We start from the raw sequence: 19,256 nt of genomic DNA on the forward strand, positions 1-19,256 counted from the left end.
TCCAAACTGGGCTGTTTAGAGGCTCCCTCCACCATGAATTTGCCCAAACTGGGCTGTTTAGAGGCTCCCTCCACCATGAATTTGCCCAAACTGGGCTGGTTAGAGGCTCCCTCCACCATGAATTGGTCCAAACTGGGTTTTTTAGAGGCTCCCTCCACCATGAATTTGCCCAAACTGGGCTGGTTAGAGGCTCCCTCCACCATGAATTGGTCCAAACTGGGCTGGTTAGAGGCTCCCTCCACCATTAATTGGTCCAAACTGGGCTGTTTAGAGGCTCCCTCCACCATGAATTTGCCCAAACTGGGCTGGTTAGAGGCTCCCTCCACCATGAATTGGTCCAAACTGGGCTGGTTAGAGGCTCCCTCCACCATGAATTTCCCAAAACTTGGCTGTTTAGAGGCTCCCTCCACCATTAATTGGTCCAAACTGGGCTGGTTAGAGGCTCCCTCCACCATGAATTTGCCCAAACTGGGCTGTTTAGAGGCTCCCTCCACCATGAATTGGTCCAAACTGGGTTTTTTAGAGGCTCCCTCCACCATGAATTGGTCCAAACTGGGCTGTTTAGAGGCTCCCTCCACCATGAATTTGCCCAAACTGGGCTGGTTAGAGGCTCCCTCCACCATGAATTGGTCCAAACTGGGTTTTTTAGAGGCTCTCTCCACCATGAATTTGCCCAAACTGGGCTGGTTAGAGGCTCCCTCCACCATGAATTGGTCCAAACTGGGGTTTTTAGAGGCTCCCTCCACCATGAATTTGCCCAAACTGGGGTGTTTAGAGGCTCCCTCCACCATGAATTTGCCCAAACTCTGCTGGTTAGAGGCTCAATCCACCCTGATTTTCAAAACAAATGTTGGTGCCAACCTCAACTTACTACAAGGGCCAAATTCACTGCTGGTGACAAGCTCTCCTCACTGCAAGTGCCAAATACACATGTTTCAAGGTGTTTTCCTACTGTCAGAGAGGTGGTATTGAGTGTGTAAAGTGTGTAGTTGTTAGGCAGTGATGTTGGGGTAATAGAGGGTCTTTGGTGTGTTAGATGCCCCCAGACATGCTTCCCCTGCTGTCCCAGTGTCATTCCAGAGGTGTTGGCATCATTTCCTGGGTTGTCTTAGTGGACTTGGTGACCCTCCAGACACGGATTTGGGTTTCCCCCTTAACGAGTATATGTTCCCCATAGACTATAATGGGGTTCGAAACCCGTTCGAACACACGAACATTGAGCGGCTGTTCGAATCGAATTTCGAACCTCGAACATTTTAGTGTTCGCTCATCTCTAATCTCTATATTTTAATCTCTTGTACGTACTTTATTGATGGTGTTGTCTTAATATGTGCACAATTAAAGCTAAGTTTTATATGCACAATTTTGGATTTACTTCGGAAGAGACTGTGGTTTGGGCTGCTACCAACAACCCTGTGTGATTTCGACCTTAGTGTACACTAAGTAGCAAAAATAAAAACAGTGGAATAGCTTTTTCCCTCTTCCCCATAATAGAATTAATAAGTCAATCAATAATTTATATGGACCTCCAATTGGTTTTGTTAAAAATATGGTACATAACATGAGATATCCCATTCAAAAACCATTTTTATTTTTTTGGAGTTGGAACCTTATCTGCAGTTACAACAGCCTTTACACTTTTGGGAAAAGCTTGCACAAAATTGTAGAGTGTGCCTGTGGGAATTGTGTCCACACTGCCATAAGAAAATTTGTTCACACTACCTTTCGGGTTTTCCGTACTTTAGGGTTTCTGTTTTTCGGGTCCTCATCTGCTTAAAAAGTGAATACCTACAGGCCCCAAAGAATGTAATGGGGTCTGCCGAGTCTATATCTGGTTTCTGCCCAAAATTGGTGAAAAGAAAACGCAAGTGTGACTGTAGCCTTAGACTGGTAGAACTGTATAAGATGTATTTTAAGCAACATAAAGGGAGTCTGTCACCAGAACACTCCCTATTGAACTATAATGAGACATTCTGGAGTGGACATGAATAAATTACTTTTATTACACGGAATGGTGTCTGATATACACTGTCTATCAATAAGTATTGGGACACCTGTAGTAGAATGAATAAATGTTTTTCTATATTCAGTAGTTGGTAGAACCCAGCAGATGCTACAGATGGTATTGAGCGACACAATACTCCTGGATGCCTGGTGATACTCCTGGGGTATGTGAGCCATTGGTTGGGTGCGGTTTCTCTGGCCAGCACTTGTCAGTCTCCATCTCCCAGTTTTGGGGGTCTGCCGACTCAGGGCACATTCCGACAATCAACGTTCACCTTCCACTTTGTAATCACATAGGCCACTGTTGATTTTGAGTAATTCAGTTCACTTGCTATTTCCCTTAAGGATCGACCATTTCTCTCTCGAAATCGGACAACTCTGCACTTTGTGGCATCCTGTATGCGACTAATGTCAATGCTGTTTCCTATTTAACAGAGGAAGGCATGACGTACATCACGACCACAGATATCATCATTTGCATGGGTGTCCAAATACTTTTTTTGGAAGACAGTGTATTGCCTTGTTTTGTTTTTTTTTCCTGAAATGCTAATGGTCTGTTGGTAAGTTCAGAACACCAGGCAGGGGACATGGTGGTTGATAGGTCAGATGTAAGTTTCCCCTTAGCAATGTTTACCTGTTGCCTACGATGATGTCTACCTGAGTATATGATCACACACACAAATTAGTTTAAATGTTTTATTATATTCCCTTTAATTTCTACATAAAATGAATTTCACTCTTCCAGTCATATTGTCAATTGCCATTTAGTAGATGTGTCTCATAACACATTCATATACATCTTTCATTTTTTTACAGTTTTAAAAGTCGATTTTTCCAGCCATATCCCCACACACATTTTAAATATATTCACAAATATTCAAAAATACTGCTGATTATATTTCTAGTCAAGTACCCAGAGAAAAAAAATATTATTAAAAAAAATATTCCATTTTGTATTCTGTGTCCAGAAAGATATTCAGTTCTATACAACCAGAGGGAAGATGAGGCTCCATTGGAAGTAACAATTTATACATATCTAACATCAACATAGAATAAGTAGAGCCAATATACAGGTATGAGTTGTAGGAATTGTCACAGCTGACCTACAGAAAATGTGTCCTGGTGCCCAAAGCAACCAGTCAGGGTTCACTTTGTATTTTCTAAAATGCTATAGAAAAAATGATCGCAGGCTCTGATGTTGATAAATTGGTTTTATACCACACAATTCTGTCCAGTTCAGATGGTTGTGAAGAGGAAAACAATACAAGTAAACTACATATTGCATTGCATTGCTGTGAGAAATATCTACAACCTCCTCTAGATACAATGCCATTCTTATCACATAACTTAAAGTGCTAAACTATTGTAGGACTCCAATGTCTGGATTCAGACACGAGCAACATATAGACGTGCCGTTCATTGTTTTATTAACCAGAACAAAAAAATAAGTTATGGCACTAAATAAGTAGCATATTATAATCTATGAAAAAAGTGACTAAATAATATGCAGACTAGCGGAGTATAAAAATGCTGCCCATAAAATGCTTATGGATGACAAAGGCTTTAGAGAGATGTGGAGAATGAAGAAAAATCTTCTGTATTTTGGGGATAATATTTGTATAATAGTAAGCTGGACATTACAGGGTATGCAGAACAGAAACAGTTAACACCACTGATTTTTACACACATACAATATGGGCCTCTAGTACTGACAAAAAGCAACTAATAAAGGTGATGGCCTTCACCTTCCATCCAAAAATGGTATCCGGATCTGGATTTGGCCTGCACTTGCAGCCGCATCTAAAGCCATGTAGGCTCCTGAGTTTTATAAATGATTTTTAGGCTGAGGCCCATGTTGCAGAAACTCAGATTTTGTTGCGTTTTTTTGAGCCAAAGCCAAGAATGGCTACAGAAGGAATGGAAAATCTATATGAAGATATTATACTTCTACCTTCTGCTCAATCCAGTCCTGGGTTTGGCTCAAAAACTGCAACAAAAAAGCTGTTTCCACAGCCTTAGGGTGTTGTGTTATTAGGTTTTAATTCATTTTTTCAGACTCGTGAGATAATCCAATAAAATGTAAGAACATTTTGTGTAAATCTGTAAATACTTTGAATTATTCCAAAATGATCTTATATGACACATTCTTCTCCACTGTTAACCTAAACGATCCAAAAGTCCAGAAACCTCCCGTTACCATCGTGCGGTATAATGCAGGCGCTCAGGGGACAGTTATAGGCCAAATATGTCTTTACCTCAGTAGAATCTAACTAGGATTTTTCTATGTTTTATGTTACTATCCAGGTCTTGCTAAATTTTTGGGACGATACAGGGACTCTGCATAGATATTTTTGCTGTTGACTGGACAAGTAGGCCTCAACCTATCCATTCCCTAGAAGTACTAGTACTTAACTGTCTGACAGTCTCCTATCTCCCTCCATGTTGGCAAAGTCCAACAGTCTTGCTTATGAGGGAGTCAAGAAACACAGCTGCAGACCAATGGATTGGGCCACCAAGGTGTCATCCAATCTATGGTCTGGGGAGTGTAGATACGTCACAAGGTAATTCTGAGTGACAAGCAGCAGAATTCTGAAACCAACCATAGATAAGAATGGAGAAAATGACAAGATCTACAACTAGTAGCCAATAAGTTAAAGCAAAATAGATACAAAAATGACTCAACTTTTTATACAGATTGATACTGTAAATGTTAACAGCGGAGATACACTTGGTGGTCCAAACAAACAGAAACTTAGGTCAAGCATATTAAAAGTTGGATGTAACCATTACAATGTATCAGCAACTGATGTGTGGTATAAAATCACTTTCTCTCGGTTTTGTGCGGTGACTTGTCGCTGAGTTCATATGTGCTTCTGTAGCTGCTTTCTAAAAATAAATCCTTTTGAGCTGAGAATTGGTTCACGAAATGTAACTAAAATAAGAACCCAGAGCTGAATTTCAGTACTCTTATATAAGTAAACACCGGTCAGATAAAGAACATAATGGGACGGCAGCTTTGTTACCAGTAGAGCCAGACTGTAATGCTTTGGTTGACAAATGGGAACTGTCCAATGAAGCTCAGTGTAGTCACTGTCCAAAAGTCCATCCGGAAGGATCTGCTGACTGCATGTCCATGGTCTGGGAAGATAAATGCATGATATCTGTAAAGCAAGAAGCCTCTGTCAGGCTCGGTCTATAGGAAGCATACCCAGTATGCTAAACCCTGGAGACTTCTGAAACTAGGTTTCCATACAAAGAAAATAAGAATTGTTTGAAGACCGAAGACAAGGAGGGGGCGGTCTTACTACTCCAGCCAATATCCTGCTCATTCACCATCTTCTTTCAGCTCCACAATGTCTGTTAACTCCTCACTCTGAGGCATGTCAGTCATTGCTGAGTCTTCTCCTTCCACCGCTGTTTCTGTCTCATTCTTCTTCTTTTTCTAAGACATCAGATGGAAACACTTAGAAATTAAGTTTACCAGACAAGATTCCGGTTGGAAAATATGGTAATGCCATGAGTCAATGGAACACAAATACATTATCTATAATTAGTCCTAAGGGAACTTTTCGATATTTACTGGATACAAGACTGCCACATGTATACTTTAGAATATATAACAATTTGTGATACAAGGGGATATGGATGCTATTAGCTGCATCTTCCAGGAGTAGATAGAAAGTTTACTACACATAAAAGAATGTAATTCCTTGTACCTGTAATGCCATTAGACTGATAGCCATTATATGAAAAATTATATTTTGTCCTTTATATGTAATTATTTTAGTTCTGATAAGGTTCTAACAGTTGAATGCAATATGGTTTGTATTGGCCATCATGAAGCTAATGTATCCAGGTTATAGGTACCATTAACTCTCAAACAGCAGTTAAGCAAATACTTAGTAAAATAATCTGCAGCGGCATATACTAACAGCATTCCGTAACTGCACCTTTCCTAATGATTAATGGAGAAATACTAGTAATTATATTATGGATCAGGGAGACATAAAATATCTGATTTCATGATTTATGGTTATGAATAGAAGTAAAAGGCCATTACCTGTTTTCGATAAACGTAGCAAGATGCAATAGCCACCATCGTGGATTCTCCAACAAAGCCAGCAAGAAGGGATCCTACTCCTAATGTGGCCCCATGAACCCTGCACACAGTAATATAACAATTACATATAATAAGATAGAAAAGCTAAATATGCTCATACATACATACTGTTATGGTCTGCAAGTTAATTAAAAAAAAAAAAAAAAAAAAGTAATAACCTGCGGAGCCCAACTGGGCTCTGAGCTAGACAGAGACGAGTTCAGAGTGTGTGCTACCAGTGCAAATCAGAAACAGGGCAGCTTGCTGCCAGAGACCTAAGGTGTGATTCTAACTAAGAGGAAATTCTAAGGCCAACTACAGAGCAACAGCACTGGAACCATGCACACAACAATACAGCAATGAGGATCTGGAATGAGGCTAGGGCAGCGGGCTGAGCCACCTGCCTCCTTAAATGGGGAAAGGGCGGTTCCAACAGACCAGCCCAGCTGCCCACACCGGGCGCTCATTGGTTGACACCTTTGTCCGTCAGACAACCAACCACGCCCAGCTGTTGCAAGGAAGTTAATCCCTGCTAAGCAGGGCTCCATCAAGTAGGAAAGCGTGACAGCCGGCAAAACGCAACAACAGAGGAGCGAGCTGCGACCCATCCCCTTGGCCGCAGCTGCCGCACTGTCCTAACACATACATACATGTGCAACCAATGGCAGGATGGAAATGACACCCGCTGCATTGCCGGCAGCCATTTAGGCAGGAAATAGGCAGCATCTCATGAATCAGTACTACCCTCACTGCTATGGTTCATAGTAATATTCAATTTCCCATTGAAATATCTGAATTGTTTCAACTGGTGTAAAAGTACTTAAGAATTGACAAATTTGAGCTAAAAAGTTGACCATACATGAATTAGCTTTGGTGGGTCTCCATTACAATTATCTTGATGATGTTGCTAGTCCCACTGCATAGTCATATGGTCCACCAATTTATGCATGCGGCCAGTATTATGTATCTCAATGGTGCACTATTTCACGGAATGACACTTTTATATAAACTCTGGGTCAAACACCTATTGTGCAGCTCTTCTCTGTTGTGCAGAAGGGTCACCATGAAGAGTCAATATCTATTAATATATAGGATCCTCTAAGTTTGATCCCATCACACTTAGAGTAACCCTCACGGCCAGCATGTATTGGTAAAGGTCAAACAGCAACCATCAGTTTTTCACAGCATTGCCCATTTATATAAGTGGCCTCATGGCTTCAGCTTGTATTCAAGGGAAAGCAGAGCGCTGCAGTATAACCTCAGGACTAAACCCAAAGTTTTGGGTAGAGCCTACATTACACTCTTCCCCCTTTCCCCCTTCTGCTAGGTATACGGCCTGGCTCATCAGAGGTTTTTGCATCTAGTGGCTAAATAAGCAGATTACACAAAGCATGATTGATTTACCAGTGCATACTGTCCGTGAGGGCTACCCTAGGTGTGGTGAGGATCCTATATATTAATAGATGCTGGCTCTTCATGGTGACCCTTGTGCACAACAGGAAAACGCTGCACAATAGGTATTTTGTTGTAACCCATCCTTGCCTAACTGGTGCTTGGAGTTTATCACAATTCCAATAAAACCTATTAAATGTTCTCCCAAAACTTCACAGTCTGAAAAAGTGTTCAGTGCTGAGTGTCCATTGTGTTCCATATCAAATAGTCTTTAGTACTCCACAAACAATGCTCTTTGTTTATCCAGTGAGAGCTCATTTCTGTGACTGCACAGTAGACACGCACATTGAGATTAACCCTCCTGTTCATTGTCCCAATGTCCCAATCTTCTAGAAGACTCTTTAATTGGTTCCTAGTTGTCAATAGAGATTTGTGTATCTTTAAACGCTAAGTCATCACGTATGTTCAGTCTTTCTAACCTGTCACCAAAGGCTTTACATGGATACTGTACAATGCATAAGGAAAAAACAGAACAGATCCAGAGATTTCTACCTAGGGCCGGCCAATTGATCACAAAATAGCAGAAACAAAAGTCAGTTCAACATGAACTTGCTAACATCAATTGTTTCATCCATGTCATCCTGTGTCTCACACTGTCATTGGTTATGGAATATGTCATTAACTCTATGCTATCCAGTCAGGATTGCTGACATGTGATTCTCTAATTCGATAGCATAGAGTTAGTGACATATCTGATATAGATTCTGACATAGAGTCTGCTCACTAATGCAATGCATTACATTGTTAATGCGCCTGCAATAGAACGAATAGAATGACAGGCCGGAGAGCCTTTACATGGCTCCCGGTTGGCATAGCAATGCGATGCAGGCCCCGGAGCTTATTCCGGGTGCCTGCGATTACAGGAAAAATGGCGCCGCCAGGAAAATGGCACCTCTGTCAGCTTTGACCGAGGCGCTGTAGGGGTTAATGCGGCCACCATAGTTAAACACTTGGCATCCACCGTCATAGTATGCCGGATGTTGAGAAGGAGTTAAAGAATTCCTCCAGTTATAAACAAGTTTTCATGAATGAACCGTGCAGGTGAATATAAGACACTTTGTAATACATCTCAGATAGATCCTAACATTTCACTTTAGAATTTGCTTGTATAGTTTAGAACTCACTGTTTCATGCATGATGACAAGCTATCCTGGCCTTGATGCAACAGAACAAGCCCAAACCATGATACTACCACCACTGTGTTTCACAGATGGCATAGGATTTTTATTTTGAAATGCAGTATTTTCCTTTCTTCAAGCATAATCGTTTCTCATTTAATCAAAAACTCTCCATTTTGGTTTTTTTCTGTCTGCAAAACATTGCTCCAATAGCCTTCTAGCTTGGCCATGTGATCTTTATAACTGCAGAGGAGCATTTATGTTCTTTTTGGTGAGCAGCAGGTAACCGCTGTTTTAACAGTCCGCCTCTCTGTCATTTGGGTCCCCGATGGATCTGAACAACAGAGAGCCCAGCGCAGATGTGAACCTAGCCCGATAATGGTCTTGAATTTCCACCATTTGTAGACAATCGGCCCAACTCTGTCTGATTAGCAGGGTTAAAGATGTAGGCTGCTCGGAAGCAATACAGTGAGTACAATTCAGTGGAGACCTGGAGCTAATGGCCAGACTGAACTCTGATCGCAGGCACTGCATGCAGTAATCAAAATAAAAAAACGGGGAAAAAAAGCCCCCTCCAGAGTCGGTAATTCTTCCGATGCATGGTGGCTCCATCACTGTAATGTTGTGGGAGTTGTGCTGTTCCTATGATAGCCAGGAGCCTAATAGAGGTTCCCAGGCCTGCCATAGTATTGCAGCTATTGAAGATGATGCTCAGACATTCACTACCTGACCACTTCCAGTCAGGTCTTGTTTAGCTATGACATTATCTAATGTGCACAGCGGACTGTGAGTTTATCAGAATGCTAACTATATCCTGTACGGTATGTGAGTAACTAACTTCAGAGTACAGCAATAACACGATTCACTGGCAGTATAATGTCATCTATAAGTAAGACATGAAGTATAATTAACCAGGCTTGTTCTATGTAATTAAACATTAACTTTATGTTGTGTAGCTGGTGAAAGGTTACTGAACATTATATATAACATACCGTACAAGCTGTACCGATCTATAAAGTCATGTTTTATCTCTTACAAGATTGCCTATTTTGGGCCTTCAGGGTCAACTGATTTTTTCACATTTCCAACAACACATTCCAAGAGCCTTACCTATTAATCTTTATCACTGAGAACGCAGTTTAGTGACATTTTTTGAAGAATTGTTTTATTAACACCAGATTGCAATATATACAATACTAGAAGGAGGACCCAGCATCGCACGGGTATATTACATTTTATGTTTGTGTAGTGGCTCCATAAGAATTGTCCAATTTTGCACTGTGGTTTGTGTGTATGTCCATAAGCGTCATGTGATTATGTGTATCTCATTTTGGATATCAGTGAAAAACATGGATCAGTTGTTATGGATACCTGGAGTAAAGCTGTATCTAATCCTTCCCTGTGTAGTACTGTGTCTAGACGCAAGTATCTAATCCTTGTTGGTGTGGTACTGTGTGCAGATGCACATATCTAATCCTCCGGCATGTGGTACTGTGTGCAAATACGCGTATCTAATCCTCCCCCGTGTGGTATTGTGTGAAGAGGCGCGTATCTAATCCTCCGGCAAGTGAAACTGTGTGCAGACATGCATATCTAATCTTACAGCATGTGGTACTGTGTGCACACGCGCATATCTAATCCTCTGGCGTGTGGTACTGTGTGCAGACACGCATATCTAATCCTCCCTCGTGTGGTACTGTGTGCTGAGATGCGTATATAATTCTCTGGCGTGTGGTATTGTGTGCAGAGGCATGTGTCTAATCCTCCAGTGTGTGGTATTGTGTGAAGACGCATGTATCTAATCCTCTGGTATGTAGAACTGTGTGCAGATGTGCGTATCTAATCCTCTGGCGTGTGGTACTGTGTGCAGACGTGCGTTTCTAATCCTCTGGTGTATGGATCTGTGTGCAGATGTGCATATCCAATCCTCTGGCGTGTGGTACTGTGTACAGATACGTGTATCTAATCCTCCCCTGTGTGGTACTGTGTGTAGATGCGCGTATCTAAACCTCTGGCGGTGATACTATGTGAAGACATGCGTATCTAATCCTCCGGCGGGTTGAACTGTGTGCAGATGTGCGTATATAATCCTCCCCCGTGTGGTACTTTGTGCAGACACACGTATCTAATCCTTCAGCGTGTGGAACTGTGTGCAGACGCGCATATCTAACCCTCGGTCGTGTGTTACTGTGTGCAGACGCACGTATCTAATCCTCCCGTGGTATTGTGTGGACGCGTGTATCTAATCCTACGGCATGTGATACTGTGTGTATCTAATCCTCTGGCATGTGGTACTGTGTGCAGATGCGCGTATCTAATCCTCCCCCATGTGGTACTGTGTGCTGAGATGCGTATCTAATTCTCTGGCTTGTGGTACTGTGTGCAGACACACATATCTAATCCTCCCCTGTGTGGTATTGTGTGAAGAGGAGCGTATCTAATCCTACGGCGTGTGGAACTGTGTGTAGACGTGCGTATGTAATCCTACGGCATGTGGTACTGTGTGTAGACACGTGTATCTAATCCTATGGCGTGTACAACTATGTGCAGACACACGTATCTAATCCTATGAAGTGTGGAACTGTGTGTAGACGCGCGTATCTAATCCTATGGCATGTAGTACAGTGTGCAGACGTGCATATCTTATGCTCTGTTGTGTGGAACTGTGTGCAGATGCGTTTATCCAATCCTTTGGCATGTGGTACTGTGTGCATACGCATGTATCCAATCCCCCGGCGTGTGGTACTGTGTGCAGACGCGTGTATCTAAACCTTCGGCATGTGAAACCGTGTGCAGATGCACGTATCTAATCCTTCAGTGTGTGGAACTGTGTGCAGATGCATGTATCTAATCCTGTGGCGTGTGATACTGTGTGCTGATCTGTGTATCTAATCCTTTGATGCGTGTATATCAGTTTGGATATCAGTGTTGGATTGTGCATGTGGAGTGACCGTGTGTATTGCAGTTGGAATATGAGTGAAAGACTTGCAGGTTTGTATCGGCTAGGGGGGGGGGGGGGCATTGTGTTTTGAATTCTGTATCTCAGCAACGGTACGTCCGAGCGAGTTGGGGTTTTGTCTTCAAACTTCCTGGATACCTGAAGTATCTCTGTACCAAATTTGGTGAAGCTCGGTACAGTCATTTGGTTTGCATTAGAGAACAGACAGAAATTCATTTTTAGAATATAGAGAGATAATGATTTAAAGTGTAACTAAACTTTCGGACAACTTTTGATTATCTGGCAGTATCTGTATCATTAATACATTTTGTAATATACTTTATTAGCAACTTTTGGATCCTTTCTGTGAAATTCATTTTTTCACCATTTTCCTTATTTCTATATTGAAAGCTGTTTCTTGCCTCTTACATAACTGTATATGGAGTCCGGGCTTGGAGTACGGAGCTGTGTAACATGTACAGAAAATGAGGGTTGGGAAAGGGTCACTTCAATCAGTTATATCTCAGAGACTATAAAACATACAAACTTGCTTTAGGTGTCATATGAAATAAGATATGCTCTTCTATATATTATTTCTAGAGACATCACTGCTTGAAATCAGTCGAGATTATGATATTTTATGCAACTGCATAATGTATAGGATATAAATATCTCAATCCCCAATGTGTTTTCAACCAGTGAAATCTCTGGCAATAATATAGCTAGTGCTGAAAGCCTTATGACATCTCCTCTTTCATATGACACCCAAAGTAAATTTGTATATTTTATAATGTCCGAGATAGAACTGATTGAAGTGATCCACTTCTATCCTCATTTCTCTGCATTTTACACAACCCTATTCCAAGCCCCTACTCCATACACAGTAACATTCAGGGACAGAAGCAAGGGGAAGAATAAAGCGGTGCAGGATTTCACAGTAAGGAGCAAAAATTTGTTAATAAAGAATATTCCAAAAGTTATTATTGACATAAATGTTGGCAGAAAATTAAAAGTTATAGTTATGCTTTAATAAAAATGTGTTTAAAAAGCTTAAAGTTTTCCTACAAATAAAGTATACTGTGTTACCAGTGTGGCATAGGAATGTCAAACATTTCTAATATCTTGACATACATCTATCAACGCCATGTCGTCGTTTGGAAAAGCAACAACTGTTCAGAAACATACCGCCATGCTAACTTTTTTTAAAGCATCACTTTTGTAGCACATATAATAATTCAGTGTCTGATGTTAATATTTTTATAGGGAAAACTGAGAAAACAGCAATATTTCACCTGTTTGTTTTGGTTTTTGGTTTATTAATTTTTCCATGAATTGTTCTAATTGTGCCAGTACCAAATATTAGAAATGAGCGAGTACTGTTCGGATCAGCCGATCCGAACAGCACGCTCGCATAGAAATGAATGGACGTAGCCGGCACGCGGGGGGTTAAGCAGCCGGCGTCAAAGTGGAAGTACCAGGTGCTTCCATTCATTTCAATGCGTGCGTGCTGTTCGGATCGGCTGATCCAAACAGTACTCGCTCATCTCTACAAAATATCTATTTCAATCACAATTTTTTCTTATAAATTTTTTTAAAAATGACATTACTCATCCTAGGGGAGGAAGCAGACTCCTGCTCAAGTCCTAATAGAAATCAGCACTTTCTATTAGGATATGAATAGAATACACTAGGATATGAATTGGACACACTCTCTGGCACTAGTATAATCCAGTACTCAAGGTCATGGTTTACCATGCTGTCATGTGAAGAAGAAACTTACCCTAGATAAGGCAAGATAATAAGACTAGAGATGAGGACGATTATTCTTAAGACAGAGCTTGGTGCCAACACAAATGTCTTCTTGAGTGTCATCAGCCATCCAGTTAAGTGGGCCCGCACGGTAACTGAATGAAGAAAAATCAGAAGAGAATAAAACAATGTAGTGCTTACACAGTGTCTCCTGAATGCAGGTATCACATTTACCACTATTCACACTATTGTTACTAATCTTCCTTGTTTCCATCTGTTATAGGCCATTAGGTGAGTGATTGATACAGACAGAACACGGTCCGTCTGTATTCATTCTAATGTAAAAATAATTGAAGCTTTCTTACTTACTTCTGCAACGTATGAAGACTTAATGGTAGACAAGTTACTATGATAAATAAACTACTGCGGAGAATTCCCCTACCTCCTCCAGGTTTGAGACCCTCTAGTGGCCGTGGGTAGTGTTTCGGGAGTCATCCGGGTTCTCTAACCTATTCTCATGACTCTCCCAACCCCCCCCCCCCTCCCCTGCCAACCTCTGTCCTTTCCTCTTGTTCCCCCCCCTTGATGTCTGTGTGTTCCCGGGTGTCTTTTCGTCTCCCCCTTTCTTTTCTCTTACCCTATTTTTCTCCTCCCTTGCCTGTTTTGAACCTTTATGTACATTTGCACACACATTGTTATGATGTTCGTACCATTGTCTGTATTCTGTACTGTGCACTTACCCTGTTTACTTATGAAAAATGTAATAAAAACTGATTACACCTAACAAAAATAAACTATTAACACTTATTTTTTGAAAGAGCCCTTACTTTGCAGCATTTTTCCTCACCAGTGTAAAGCTTTTACATGGTACTGTACAAACCCTTTCAGTTATTTTCTGAAGTTTCACAGTGATGTCATATGTCAGGACAGCAATAAAGCCAATGACCTGCACACCTCACTAAAGGGGATCACAGCACTTGGAGGCTTACTGTCAGAAGTATGTAAGATGCTTTCACAAGCACCGGAGCACTCTAGTCCTGGAATCTGGGTTAGGGAAGAAGACAGTTTTGTTTTCAGACACCCACTGACATTAAAGGGGTTGTCCATGCTTTTTTAAAAAAAAAAATTATGTGGCCTATGCTTAGGTCAAAAATATCTGATCAGTGTGAACAGACAGCAGACTTCGGCAATGCAATGCAGACTTCAGCTATACAATGCAAGGGCCAGTCACCAGGACTGCATCCGAAATCTATGGGAGCTTAGCTACAGTAACAGGGCCAAGGCACTACGTCACTATATTGCACTGGAAGCAACTCTGACCAGTACTCTATCAGTACTGGGGAGGGCTATAACCCCCCCCCCCCCCCCTTCCTCCAATCAGATATTTATGACTTGAGCTAAGGACAGGCCCTAAATAAACAAAAACCATGGACAACCCCTTTAACGTCTGACATGTCTCTGTGATCTAAAATGACTAGAGGGTAACTGTACTTTTATCAACCTATACCTACACCATGTGTGCCACAGTATGTGCTTAAGAACATGAATAGAATAATAAAGCCACAACAATAAATGGATCTTTGACACGAGTATTATAAAACTGCTACTATTTCGAGAACATCATTTAACTTACCTGGTACAGGGAAGAAGGAAAATATCCTCAAAGGAATCACACAAAGCTCCGCAAATGCAAAATCTACTCCAATTATGTCAACAAGTATCTTCTCTGATACATTTGGAGTCCAGAACATGACAAAACATAGCTGGGGGCAAAAAGATATTTGTAAATTATCCAAATCCTAGCTTTGCAGTAGATTTATAAGACATTTGTTAACCCAAACTGTAAATTAAAGGGGTTGTTTGGTAGATTTTTTTTAAAGAATGGTGTAAACTAAATAAATAAATAATACATAAAAAAAATAAAATAAATAATAATAATAATAATAATAAATAAAATACATAAAATAATGCACGTGTCATCAATCCACCAGCATCCCAAAAATGACAGCTCATGCAATCACTATAATAAGCTTCAGCCCCTGATTGATTCGCAGTATTTGTGGTGAGCCATGAAAGTCCAGGAGACAGGGGCTGGCAGGATCATGAGATATCACTTTTTACTTTTTTAAAGCAGGGTTTAAAAAATATACACCAGACAACCCCTTTAACCTAATACATTTGTAAGCATTCAGTCGAGTCCTAACCTTTGCCTAAGCCATTCTTTTATTCTGTAAACAGCAGAAACTAGCATCAAAGCATTAATGTGAGTCTCCCACCTCCCCAAGCATATTAGCATGGTACTGAGTTCATTACAATAAGAAACAACATACCCCTTGTTATGTATGTTACATTTGAAGATTTGGAGGAAATAACTTTGTAGTCTTGTAAGGCGGTCCTTCAGCTTTCTGTATTTGCCACTCAGACCCATACCATCCCCTGCCTGTGCCACCCCATGCAGCAAATGTTGATACACTCACTGCTATTACATCCCCCATCCCACCCAATCCCTGCTGCCGCTGTAGTAGTGTATTAATGCTGAAAGGCATCACTTGGGAGGTCCACGTGTTTCTGACAGGGTATTTATATACTGCTATACTTTGTGATGCACACTAAGAACTATCATACTTTATGGGGTACAATAGGGATCATCATTATGTTTGGTAAAAGCATTTTCATTTTTATTTGCAGGCACAGATGGAGGAGCATCAAGTGCAATGTAGGCCTACCAGAGGCTCCATAGACTGCAGCCAAGAAACACCAAGTACATGTGCAGGAATTCAAAAAAACAGCGTCATAGCTGAAGGACAGCAAGAAACTGTCAATGATTGTATCAAGGCTGTGATACAAACCTGCAACGGAGCTTTTAGAGCAGGGGTGCCCAATAAGTCGATTGCGATCTACCGGTCAATCGCAATGGACGTATCGGTCGATCGCAGGATGCAGCCAGGGATCCCCGCTGTCTGCTTCTTCACAGTGCAGGCTGAGAGTTATCTCTGGACACTGGCAGGCTGGGGCTGCGGCAGCCCCGCCTGCCAGTGTCCGTAGATGACTCTCAGCCTGCGCTGTGAACAAGCACTTGCAGGCCGCTCTTAGAGATGGAGGGGGCCGGGGTGCTGCTTCTTTACAGACATGCCCCGCTCCGCCTACAGGCCCCCTTCCGGCCCCGCCTACATGCCCTCCCCGGCCCCGCCCACAAGAAGTGGGCAGTCGATCTTAGGGCTTGGTTATTTAAAGAAGTAGCTCACTTGCTGACAAAGTGTGAGCACCCCTGTTTTAGAGGTTCTGGCATAGCCCTATTGTATTTGATCCTTATATTTCTAAAAAAAAACTTCCAAGGAAATGGTGCATTTACTGGACTATCTAATAAGGCCTTGTTCACATCTGCGTCAGTAGTCCGTTTGGGGAATCCCCATGCGGACTGCCCCGAACGGATTATCGACGCAGATGTGAATGAGGCATTAAGGTAAGATGTATAATGTCATAATGTCCCTTACAATGCATTGAGGCTGGTCTGAGATCAAACTTTCTGGTTACAAACTCTCAATAAACACAAAGTGATTCATGCATGCATACATACTGTAGATGAGTCATGATGAACCCATCACATATCGGGGTCTCAAATGAATACTATACATCACATTAGAAGGGCTATTGCATATATGTCACTCTAATACTCTACATGCAAAATATGGATGCAACCAGCTTGGTGTAGTTAGTTTTTTAGTAGCTCTTGTTCTTTCTAATGAACATGCAGTCACATATGTATCATACAGGTTCAGAATGGTAGGGGTTCCTGCAGTCAGTCCCTGATCATCAAAACCCTATGTCCAAATATACCATATTGGACCATATACCAAAGTGGACCATATAAGAGGTCCACTTGGTGACCAAAGTATTTGCCAATGCACCCTAAAATTAGCAAATAGTAACAATAATTCCCAGTGTTGTTGTTACTTTTAACTAGCCATGCCGCCGATTTCCAATGACCATAAAAAAATCCATGAGCTACACGTCTTCTAAATTCACCTGAGATGTGACTGCCTGTCTCCCATCAGTACCCATCACAGAGGTGCTGTTTGGGAAGCCTTTAATGTCACTACCTGCCTCCCATCACTAACCATCAGAGCGGTGGTGTCTGGGAAGTCTCTGATATCACTACCTGTCACCCATCACTAACCATCAGAGCAGTGCTGTCTATGAAGCCTCTGATGTCACTGCTTGCCTCCCATTGTTACCCACCAGACAGATGCTGTTTGGGAAGCCTCTGATGTCACTGCCTGCCTCCCATCACTGTCCATCAGAGAGATGCTGTCTGGGAAACCTCTGATGTTGCACCCTGTCTCCGATGGCAGCTGCCAGGGAGAACTGTCAGGTAACCCGTGCAGGGCGATATTTGCAATCTGATTTGTGCACACTGTTATGTGATTTGGGATTTGTGGTTTGCATTTGCCTTATTCAACACAGAGTATAAATATGTCTCACAATATGACTACCCATTTACTCGTATTTTCCATGGATACATGTGATGGCAGTCCTGTCACTATACATGGAATCTGTGAGATAGGGACACATAGTTGATCTGTGAGCATTATATGACTGTAATGCTTCCGCAAGATGTGATGCAGTCTGTCTAGTTGAAGTAATCAGGTGTTCCCATCCCCATAATATCCCATAAATGATTGATGAGATGAGGGTGCAACACCTCAAACCTCCAACTAATTCTAGAATGGAGTCCTGTGACCCACTAGCTGTTACACCCAGAGACTAAGTGGAGAAGAGGCCATGCAAGTGTGCAGCTCTCTCCATCTACTTCAATAGGAGCAGTAGAGCTCAGCTATTTATATATTCCCCACTGAAGTGAATGGAGAGAGCTGGGCAACTAGACAGCCACCTCTTCAATATCCAAAACGTTATTTCTAGGATAAACTCTGCTGTAGGTCATAGTATAGTGGAAATACTTGGTTTATGTTACATGTAAAAAAATAAATAAAAAATTAACCTTAAATTTTTAGCCTTAGAAGTCAAAGGCACTCAATTGTTTTTTAATCCACAACCCTACAAATGCTATAGATGACTATTGATGGAAAATTAAATTATGCACAGATCTTGATCTAGGCTCTGGGTCTGTGGAGTCTGATGATGATGTATCTCACTGCACAGACATTATATAGTGTTGTGCAACCTCTAGTGGGCATAGCTGTGTACTGTGCACCCTTTACAGTACATACAGTAGATAAAAATGGGGTCATAGCAGTGTGAAGAGTGATCACAGGGTACATGCAGGCGGTTTCCCACCAGCACTGTAATTCATTATAAAGACATCCCACAGATATCAGCATATATCATTTACCCTGTAGTATCGCACGCAACAGGAAAAAATCCAAATAAATTCTCAAAAAATAACAATCTACGGTAAGTATTAAAGGCTGCTATTGTGTGACAGCAGTGAAGCATGCAGCTGTGCAGAGTTGTTCCCGTCCTGCTCATAGTCATCCTCACCTGACTCTCATTCCACTTCCATCTCACTATGAACGTGAGTAACAAAACAAAGCTGGGAGTGTCAGGTCAGTAAGCGCTGACTCAAACTGGCTTTTTCAGCAGTTCTTCCACAGTGATTCAGCAGCCCGCTCTGCCCACATATACAGGAGCAGATTTATTATCTCACAAGCAAAAGGCTATTTCCATATAACGTGTCTGCGGAGACTATTTAGTTACACCGGCTCTGACAATTATATCAGCACTTAACCCCCAATACGTCTTGGTCTGGTGTGGGGTATATATTTATTCTAGAGGACAGCTTTTATGTAAATGGGTGACATGTATTAAACACTTCAGTGTGAAATCTCACTGATAACCTTACTGAGAAGTAGTGAATTATATGTCGCATATATATGTG

The 19,256-nt window shown here is 41.6% G+C and overlaps 1 protein-coding gene across 1 annotated transcript in view; it reads right to left on the reverse strand.

The window, feature by feature from the left end:
* Positions 1-2,686: 2,686 nt before the first annotated feature.
* The window catches only part of ANKH (ANKH inorganic pyrophosphate transport regulator), a 97,810-nt gene continuing 81,240 nt past the window's right edge, over positions 2,687-19,256 (reverse strand). Inside the window, exons 9-12 of the mRNA XM_075270979.1 lie at positions 14,994-15,123; positions 13,392-13,515; positions 6,065-6,164; positions 2,687-5,446 (exon numbers count right to left, since the gene is read on the reverse strand). Of these exons, the coding sequence (XP_075127080.1) occupies positions 5,330-5,446; positions 6,065-6,164; positions 13,392-13,515; positions 14,994-15,123 (471 nt within the window). The 3' untranslated portion in view covers positions 2,687-5,329. The remainder of the gene's footprint in view (positions 5,447-6,064; positions 6,165-13,391; positions 13,516-14,993; positions 15,124-19,256) is intronic.

The sequence above is a fragment of the Leptodactylus fuscus genome, chromosome 4 (genome assembly GCF_031893055.1).
Source record: "Leptodactylus fuscus isolate aLepFus1 chromosome 4, aLepFus1.hap2, whole genome shotgun sequence".
In the NCBI taxonomy this organism is placed as follows: domain Eukaryota; kingdom Metazoa; phylum Chordata; class Amphibia; order Anura; family Leptodactylidae; genus Leptodactylus; species Leptodactylus fuscus.